At 38.7% G+C, this 10,671-nt stretch overlaps 1 protein-coding gene across 1 annotated transcript; it reads right to left on the minus strand.

Annotated features, from left to right (window-relative positions):
- Positions 1-3,277: 3,277 nt before the first annotated feature.
- LOC143549427 (protein SEEDLING PLASTID DEVELOPMENT 1-like) lies at positions 3,278-7,349 on the minus strand. The gene is made up of 9 exons (XM_077040327.1): positions 6,838-7,349; positions 6,550-6,764; positions 6,330-6,480; positions 5,589-5,780; positions 5,358-5,520; positions 4,268-4,506; positions 4,012-4,188; positions 3,809-3,934; positions 3,278-3,736 (listed from the first exon to the last, which is right to left on the minus strand). Exons 1-9 carry the CDS (start codon positions 7,246-7,248, stop codon positions 3,413-3,415), a joined length of 1,998 nt encoding a protein of 665 aa, XP_076896442.1. The 5' UTR covers positions 7,249-7,349; the 3' UTR covers positions 3,278-3,412.
- Positions 7,350-10,671: the final 3,322 nt, after the last annotated feature.

Here is a 10,671-nt window from a genome sequence, read left to right on the forward strand (position 1 = left end):
ATTTTGTAATTATGGGTTCCATAGCAAATGGACCTGGGTAGTCGGCATGGGCATATTTTGGATGTGTCGACGGTGCTCTTGGAAATATTAAACTTTATGTTGGAAAGGTACATAACTCTTCTTCTCCATTTTTTTTATACAGGGAGTAAACGGGTAACCGAGTTGAAAGCCCGCTAAATTGTATTTAAATGGAGAAAAAAATATTGGTGGAACAACTTAACCCGTTTTTAGACGAAACCATTTTTCCCCCGTTAATTGATTAGTCCATTTTCAACATGATTATGATCTGTTTATTAATGGCTATTTATATATCTGTTTATTAAAAGGGTTAACCAACTCTATATTATGTTGTGTATTTAAATTCTTTTTTTAAAGTTAATCATTATCTTTGCATTTATAAACTTTGTTCAATTTTGTGCTACTTATTATGACTATATAAACTGATATTATTGTTAATTGGTCAAAACTTAGTAAGTTATATCTACCATGTTTTTATTGTTGCATTACTAGAATAATGTTCATGTTATTTCTAAATTATTTTTATAGTTACATTGTTACTATAATTTATAATAACAATCCAAAACTGTTTGGGTCAGTTAATGGATCAAAACAGGTTGGATCAGCTAATTAACCAAAACTGGTTGGGTTGCTAACGGGCCACAACCGGATGTGATTAATAACAGTACAAAACTGGTTGACTAAGCTAACGAGTGAAAACTTAATAAGCAGTCACGGTTATCCTATATCTAATTTTAACCTATCAATGACATAGATAAAATGAAGTGCCATGGTCATTTAAAATATTATTTTTATTTAATTTCAAAATGTTTAAAGATAAAACACTTAATGTGTCTATTGTTATGAATTAAGCATTCTCTTAATCCCGAAACATATGGAACTTATTTTTATATATCAAACTTAAATACCTCAACGCCCTGCTTGCGGTGCGCGCATATAAAGTATATATGTGTGAACCCTCGGGTGGGCAAAAGTAAAATTGCACTAATTTTGACGTTATTTTACCAATCTCGTGAAAATAACGTTAAAGGTGGCGGAAGGTTAATCAGGCATCATGTGGTGGCGTTGATAGCCGAAAGACAAGGGCACATGCACCAATCGGCCGGTGTCCCTGATGATTGAGTGCTATGTGCCTTATGTCCAAGGCTTGATGCGAAACTACTATCGAGCCGGGGGTCTCACCGGAAGCAGCCTCTCTATCCCTATGGGATAGAGGTAAGGCTGTCTACATCTTACCCTCCTCAGACCTTACCATAGCATTGCTATTGGTGGGATATACTGAGTACGATGATGATGATGATGATGAAACTTAAATACCTCAAAAGACCATACAAGTTGAGATTATTAATGTTATTATATTTTTATTAGTATTACTGCCATTGTTACTATTTTATATTGTTATATATTATATGACCAGAATAGAGTGTAACCAACTCTAAGATCAATCTTGGTCGTTTAAGGTATATTAAATTTTGATTTGAGCACTTTAAAGTCGATCGCATCTTAACCCATGAAAAAAGATGTAATCTCTTTTGCGGTCTTAGTATAAGTTATCATTTGTTTCAAGTTTCTGTCTACTGTTGCTTATCAATTTGAGAATGCAGGTTTAACTCCAGCCGACTCAAAAAGTTCATGGACAACTCCTGAGACGAATGCCATAGAAGTTAAAGGTGTTTCATCTTGACTTATTTAATAATACAAAGTTGTTTTTTATAGATATTAACTATGACAGGATATGCTAGACAGTGTCCAACTGTTTAATTAGGGTAATTTCTTTCTTTCTTAATTAAGTCATTTGTAATTTATCAGGTCTCAAGTTATTATGCTGATTACGAATATAGAATTGGGTCTGCCTTTTAAAAGACTGTTGACTCACCTTTGTATTTCGTCTATCTTAGTTAAAAATCATTTGTCTCATCCTGATTCTAATACAATTATTTGTAAAAATGTAGTTATTACATATGATAATGATGTCCCACGGTCAATGAGTTATATTAACAGATAATCTTATTAATTTTGGTAAATGGTCAAACTCACCATTTTATAATGCAAAACGAAATAAATACTTATATTATTATGACATTCAACAACCCGTCCGCCAAAGTAATGCAGTTATCATATTCCTGCGTTGATATTCCCGTCCAACGAACGGGTAAAGGTGCAGCGGTATTAAGTCTCGAAAGTTGTATGATACCATAACAATGAACCAAGATGTTTTGTATTAACTGATCATGGAGTAAAGTTCGACATTACAAGCACTTAAGGTAACTAATATTATGTATGAGTCATTTTTAGTAATATGTAGAATATATGAGTTTAGTATTATAAATAAAAATAACATTGTCAGTATAGGGATGTTCATTACTTATTGTATGAATCATTTTTAGTAATATCATATCTATTTCACAACTAATATAAATTAAAAACCAAATTAATGTAGTCATCACATTCGAAAGTTGATATTCCCGTCCACCGGACGGGTCAACTACTAGTTTAGATGGCTCAACCAGTTTACGCCCCCTCGCTCTCTCCCTCCCTCCCTCTCTCTCTCTCTCTCGGTAGCACAAAACCTGCTTATTTTAATATTGTGGTTGTGTTATTTTAGAAATTGTCATTCTTAAAATGTGTCTTTCTATGTTTATATAGGTCAACAAGATCCTTTGATTTATCACTATCAAAAGTATCCATCTTCTTACATAGTAGTCAAGTACTTCCGGTTGGTCAATTATACATGTTTGTTTTTCAAACCCGACAATAACTCAAATAATAATAATAATAACAACAATTAAAATAATCATATAGCCGAACATATTAAAGCTTAAAATTTATGTCAAGCATCAACTCAAACACAAATATGCGTATTTGCAAGTTAACATGAAAATGAATCATTTAACTAGTAAATGATAAACAAGACAAACTCAGACTTTAGATATAAAACTTAAAGCAAGCTGCGTGAATTCTAAAATCTAAAGGACATTGTGACGAATCACAAAATTGTAGTGTGCACGTGATACTGTTTGGTGAATGGTGAGCGGGTTTCTTGTACTTTCAAAGGCCATTAGGACGATTCACAAAGTTAAAGTTGATTCACAAACTATAGTATATCTATACATTAAATACCGATGTATGTGAGCTTGTCTTCTTAGTAAGCTATACTTGTTAGTTTCTTTCTTAAGCAGATAGATCGAGCTCAAGAAGATATTCATATTTGTTATAAAGTAGCGAGATCAAAGCGATCAAAAAATTATCTTCATTGATCAACGGTAAAGTCGTTACCCTACTCCAACTTGATCTTAGTCATTTTCTTAATTTCAAATGATCAAGATTCAATATATGTGCAATATATATAGAGCGATATACAGCAAGATCCGAGAATCGCGGTATTAACAAATAACTAGTCAGGCAGAAACGGCAATCTGGTCACCGGATAGGGTGAGCCATTTGCTTTCGACAACTCGTTAAGTTCATCAACATCACCACCATCATCATCATCAACAACAACATGATCATCACTGTCATCATCACGTTTATCTTGTTTTTCAGCTTGAAATGGTAAAATACGAAGACGTTCATCCACATCTGAACCGACTCTCTGTGCTTGTAGCTTATATTTACGAATTAGCTCCTTTTGAAGCAACAGAATATTGGATTGCCTTGGAAGTAATTCTACAGGTTCACCTTTTGGGATTACAACCTGTTCAATTGCAATCCTCGCTTCCTGTAAAACAATGAACAAAATATCTTAACAAAGTTTAATTTATAAAATCGAAAAGTAAGAGAAATAAAGTACCTCCAACGCATCAGTCTTCTCTGTTTCATTTATCTGAGAATATTCATCTTCACTATCTTCAAAACCATTTTCATAATCAGTCACTAATGCCTCTATGGCATTTGTTATCTGTGTCAATGCATTCGTCTACACCACAAAATTTATGAACAAAATAAATAATTATCTTTCACAAAATCATTATCAAAAAAACCATTAAACGTTACCTTTGTGACATAAATAGGTATGTCATTAGAATGCGCAGCAGCCTGAATCCGAGTATTTTTCTTGATTTTAGATAATAATGCAAGTATTGCATCCGCTTCACTAATATTATCCGTATATTCAACAACAGATTCCATCTTTAAATGTTTAAATACTTGTCTTGCACTTGTCTCCGAAACCTGAAGTACTTAAGATTAACTTTTTGCGATAAATTCCAATCATATCCATAATAATAGAAGTGATATCATATTATCATACGCCATAGAGATACAGACACAAGGATGGCTTATCATTTGAACTATCTGTGTCAATTTGAGGCTCTTGAGAAATGTTTTTGACAGGTGTAAGCTTCTCATTGGTCCATTGTGGAATGCCTTCAATCATGGAGACACTCTTCTTGACAAATGCTTCGTATGCAATCGGATTTTGATCATTTTGTAATGTAACATCTATCACTCCTTGATTCAACTTGCAAATTTGATAATTTGGGGAACGACCTTCCTTACATGAAAAAATGTAAATATAATCAAACTATGGAACAGGTTGAAACAAATAGTTAGTAAAAGAAAGAATGGTTTGAATTGAAAACAGCCTATAGTTTATTACTGATGCACAGCCTCCTAAAGTCACTTTTATTTTATGATTTGGATTCAGCAAGGCAGTTATTTGTAAAGAAACATTTCAAGTAGAAAGAAAAATATGGCCACAGGAAACCGAATAACCGACCCGTAACCGAAATAACCCACATAACTGAACCGACAAATTGGTTTCATATATTTTTAAAAACAGATTCCGGTTCAGTCTTGGTTTCGCATGTACTTGAAACCGAAAAAACTGAACGGATGTTTATAACCAAATCGAACCTGTAAAACTAATTACGGGTAGTAGGGTTGTGCTTGAAACAGAAATAAACGACCCCTAACCGAAATAACCTACATACCTGAAGCAAAATAACAGAACCCTACCTAAAACCGACAGTTCGATTTTATACCTTTTCAAAAACAAATATCCAGTTTCGTTTTGGTTACGCGTGTAACGAAAAGTGTAACGAAAAGACCGAACCGACAGTTTTAACCAAAATATGTTTAGGCCCAAAGCTTTTAGACCCAAAATCATTACTTTGGGCCATTTTTTGCAGCCAAAAAATTTAGGGCCAAATAGCAAAACCGAGGCTGACCCCATTGTGAAAACCAGAAAAAAGAACAAACTGAACAGATTTTAAAAGCCTAAAAACCAAAATAATGGTTTTTCATTCGATTTGACCCATATAAGAAAGGACCCGTTTCAACGCGTTATCCAATCCGGCCATCATGCCACCTATAATAAACAAACAAAGACGAAAACGAACCAGCAAGAATCGCATCAACGGTTGCTTCCAAACTACCATGAACTCTCAACTCAACTCTAGAAATAATCTCAACTGCACAATCAAACGTTGAAGGGCCTTTTCTCTCCAACACTGATTTCTGCACACCCCTTCGGTTCGCCTCTTCATCTCCTAGTGTCACACTCTTCACAACCCCTTATTATTAATTCCAAAACGAAGATAGACATACAAAAATACTAATAACTAAAATACCTGTATTCCTCCAACAAGCATATCCAATGAAGGATTCATCACTAAATTCTCAATTGTAATACCGTGAGCGGTTGCAACTAACTGAATCCCACGTTGTGCAATTGTGCTTGCAGCTGCTGCTTCAAGTTTTGTACCGATTTCATCGATTACTATCACTTGAGGCATATGGTTTTCAACTGCTTCTATTAATACCTAGATTATATCAAACATCAATAACTAACAGCCTAGTATACATGTTTGGAAACATACATAATATGCACTTTTTAAGAAAATTATATTATTGTCCCACATTAGTTGGTTTACTCTAGATGTTATTCTTCATCACTAAGTGTGTAAACGAGCTTAAACGAGCCCAAGCTTTAGCCTAAGTATAAGCTCGATTAATAAACGAGTCCGAGTAGGCATGTGAGCCTAAACGAAGGTTTCTATTATATAACTTTTGTAACGTATTAAATATATATTTACAGAATATTTATTATTATATACATAATATTAAATAATTTATATTTGTGTTGTAATATAATTTATAACCATAATAAATATATATAATAAGAAAAAAGCTATAAATATATATAATAATTTAATAAATAACAATAAACAAGCCGAGCTTGAGCTTGAAAATTCACTCACAAGCTGAACTCGAGCTTTAGAATTATAGTTTGAAGCCATCCGAGATCGAGCTTGAAAGCTTACTCACAAGCCAAGCTCAAACTCAAGCTCTTCTACACCCCTATTCATTACCTTATGTTGCATGTCACAGTCAGGAACTTGCATCCGTCGAGCATTCCCTATACCTGCATGCGGGATATCACCGTCTCCACCAATTTCATTTGACGTATCAACAATCATTACACGCTTATTATAATCATTTGCAAGCATCCGCGCTACATCCCTACAATACACAATTACAGGTCAAACAAAACAAAATAAACTTGTGATAAGAATCACAAAACGTTTAAACCTGATGATAGTTGTTTTCCCAACTCCTGGAGGTCCAATAAGCAACAAAGAAGCCCCATCTTTAACCAAATTTTGCAACAACTTCGCACTTCCGGATACTGCTCGACCCACACGACACGTTAGCCCGATTATCGTCCCCTTCCGGTTTCTAATAGCACTTATTCGATGCAAAGTCCTACTAATTCCCGCTCGGTTATCAATAGCAAAATCCCCCACCTAAAACAGTTTATACTCATTCAGACAATAAGTCGAACACTTGGTGTGCAATAATCAAAACAACAACACTTACCAACGATATCGCATGTTCAAGATCATCAACCGTGATCAAATTATCCGACAACACAAAATCACCCGACGGAAACCGAGCCAAGGGTTTCCGGCCTAAATCCATAACCACTTCAATCAATTGATGAAGCTCGTGATGCTCGTTAACCCTACGCCGCATCTCCTCCGGCAACAGCCTCAACATGCGCCCTAATTCCATGTCAAACTCTTCTTCGGTCGAAGTTAAAGTTAACTCCGAATTAGAACAAGGGCACGGCGTGTACCCATGGCTCCTGTGAATGATATTGTTTGATAGTTTACGGCGATGGTGAAGATGAATGAATTTGGGTGTTGATAATAGTTTGAGCAGTTGGGTTTGTGAACCCCAGTGGGTTTTGGGGTGTGGAGAGATGGATTGTAAAGGTAGACACAGCATGTTTAGATTTTGGCGCCAAATCCAGCTAGTGGTTAAGGGTTGTTGGTTACGGTTGAATGAAGCTGGACTGAACTGGAGGAGTCTATCTTCAACCAGAAATTATTTAAGTTTTGTATCTTGTTTATTATTATTATTATTATTATTATTATTATTATTATTATTTTAACCACTTAAGCTAGAGACGAATATTACAAGAGAATAAACTTAGAGAAAGTAATGACGATGAAAAGGAACAACAATTGACTAATTCTAACCATAATGTCACTTAATGTGATTATGATTGAAAGATATGGTGTTGAAAACGATATTGTTCTTAGCTTTCCAAATAGAAAGCAAAGCAACCATTTTATGATAGTATGATGCTTCCAAATGAAATTGATGGGTGTAGGGGTCTGGTACTAAACCCGGTTTTACGATCCTAAATTTATTATGTTTGGCTTATTTTATTACATAGACTAATACAATGTTATTGGGCTGATGGGGTTTTGTGGAGGTAACCCTAACTGGGCTAGGCCCATTAGGGTACCATGATGGTGGCCATGAGGCTCTTTATATAAGGAGGTCTCCACCTCCTTATTAAGGGGATGCTCAATAAGAGCCACCACCACTTTTTTGTGTCTGTAAACAAGAGATCCTTAGGATTTCTTAGCAGTCACCTCCACACCCCCGAAAAACCATTGCAGGTCTCAAGCAGCCGGAGAAGAAGATCAAGACGTGGTTCGTTCATCTCGAAATCCGTGGAAACATCGTCATGGATCAGGTCAGATTCGTTTCATGTTTCGACATTGGCGCCATCCGTGGGACGGCAACGAACTACCCTTCGATTTTCGTCTCGGCTGTCAGATCTCTCCCAGAAAAAACCCAGATCTGGAAGTTTACAGAAAAAGGCTTCAAGGCTTGTTCTATTAAAGCTCAAAAAGATCCATAGATCTAAAAGAGGCTTCCAGATCTGTGCAAAAGGAAACTTCCTGATTCGAAAGATCAAGCCTCCGGATCTGTGATGGTTTTAAATTCGCTCCGAGCTTCAGATCTATCTAGATCTGATTTACAGATCTAGATCTAGATTACAGACCTGGATTTTAGGGTTAAAATTGCAGATCTAACTCTCAAATTGCAGATCCAAAAATTGCCAGACTTCCGCCGTCATGTACGCGCGCCCGTGGATTCTCACTCCGCAGCCAAGCATGTGCCGCCGCGGGAACCACCATGCGGGTTTCGCGCAAAAGACCTCCACCATGTAGGTTTTGCGCAGAAGACTGCCACCACGCATGCTCGCCAGCGGGTCACCATTCCGCCGACATGCGTGAGCGCCCGTGGAAACCACCGCGGAAACCTCCATGTGGGCTTTGCGCAAAAGACCTCCGCCATGCACGCGCACCCGCGAGTCACCACTCCGTCGCCGTGCATGCGCACGTCAGGCCTAGCGCCAAACTTAAAGGTTGGAAATCCTCATAAACCCATAAGGCCACGCGCCAAACTTAAAGGTTGGGAATCCTCATAAACCCATCAGGCCAAGCGCCAAACTTAAAGGTTGGGAATCCTCATAAACCCATCAGGCCTAGCGCCAAACTTAAAGGTTGGGAATCCTCATAAACCCATAAGGCCACGCGCCAAACTTAAAGGTTGGGAATCCTCATAAACCCATCAGGCCTAGCGCCAAACTTAAAGGTGGGAATCCTCATAAACCCATAAGGCCATGCGCCAAACTTAAAGGTTGGGAATCCTCATAAACCCTTACGGCTTCGCGCCGAATACAAGACCGAACGCGGCTCCGCTCCGTTCAACATGCGCACCACTATGATGCTTGAGCACAGTCGCATATCACATGCTCATGCACCACATATGCTCACGCATATTACATATGCTCATGCACCACATATGCTCATGCACCACATATGCTCACGCATCACATATGCTCACGCATATCACATATGCTTACGCATCACATGCTCATGCATATCACATCAGTGCACGCAACCTCTGCGCATGGCGTTTGTCATGCGCTACGCGCACGCGCATGCAACATCTGCGCGTGGCGCGGGACATAAAGTCTACGCGCACGCGCATGCAACATCTGCGCGTGGCGCATGACAAAACCAAAGCCTATGCGCAAGCGCATGAAATATCTGCGCATGACACACAGTCTACGCGCACGCGCATGCAACATCTGCGCGTGGCGCGGGACATAAAGTCTACGCGCACGCGCATGCAACATCTGCGCGTAGCGCATGACAAAGCCAAAGCCTATGCGCAAGCGCATGAAACGTCTGCGCATGACACAAAGCCAAAACCTATGCGTAAGCAACACAACAAATGAGAATAGTCTAATCCCAAATCAGGATAAGGACTACCTTATTTAGCAGCAATGAACTAGGGGACTATCGTGGTATACCACCACCACGTTATCGCAATAGAAGACATCAGAATCTTAGGGCGGGAGCCTAATAATATCCCACATGGTCACGCGCAAGCTTTATTATTCTAGCTCGTAAGTCGCCTCACGCGCCAGCTTAGTTATTCTTATAGCTCGTAAGTCGCCTCACGCGCAAGCTTTATTATTCTAGCTCGTAAGTCGCCTCACGCGCCAGCTTAGTTATTCTTATAGCTCGTGAGTCGCCTCGCGCGCAGGCTTTATTATTCTAGCTCGTAAGTCGCCTCACGCGCCAGCTTAGTTATTCTTATAGCTCGTAAGTCGCTTCGCGCGCAGGCTTTATTATTCTAGCTCGTAAGTCGCATCGCGCGCCAGCTTAGTTATTCTTATAGCTCGTAAGTCGCCTCGCGCGCAGGCTTTATTATTCTAGCTCGTAAGTCGCCTCGCGCGCCAGCTTAGTTATTCTTATAGCTCGTAAGTCGCCTCGCGCGCAGGCTTTATTATTCTAGCTCGTAAGTCGCCTCACGCGCCAGCTTGGTTATTCTTAGCTCGTAAGCTGCCTTGCGCGCAGGTTATGTTACATTATTATCGAGATGCGCGCTCCATCTTTTATCAGGCCTCGCGCCACTATGATGCGTGCTATATCTTATTTATGCCAGGGCACCATCATTATCATAAGGACCACAACATGTCACCATCATGAAGAAAACCTCCCGAAACTCAAAGACAATAAAGACAAGGCCGAAGAAAAGGGAAAAAACCGCCTCATGGCCTAACACACCTCATAAAGTCCAGCGCTCCACCTAGACGCTTGCGCGCCCAGGAGCAACGCTGGACTTGGGGGGCTTGTAGGGGTATGGTACTAAACCCGGTTTTACGACCCTAAATTTATTATGTTTGGCTTATTTTATTACATGAACTAATACAATGTTATTGGGCTGAGGGGGTTTTGTGGAGGTAACCCTAACTGAGCTATGCCCATTAGGGTACCATGATGGTGGCCATGAGGCTCTCTATATAAGGAGGTCTCCACCTCCTTATTAAGAGGTCAT

Source organism: Bidens hawaiensis, unplaced genomic scaffold, assembly GCF_021521415.1.
Source record: "Bidens hawaiensis isolate Kalapana, Puna unplaced genomic scaffold, B.hawaiensis_p1.1 tig00015556_1, whole genome shotgun sequence".
NCBI classification, from domain to species: domain Eukaryota; kingdom Viridiplantae; phylum Streptophyta; class Magnoliopsida; order Asterales; family Asteraceae; genus Bidens; species Bidens hawaiensis.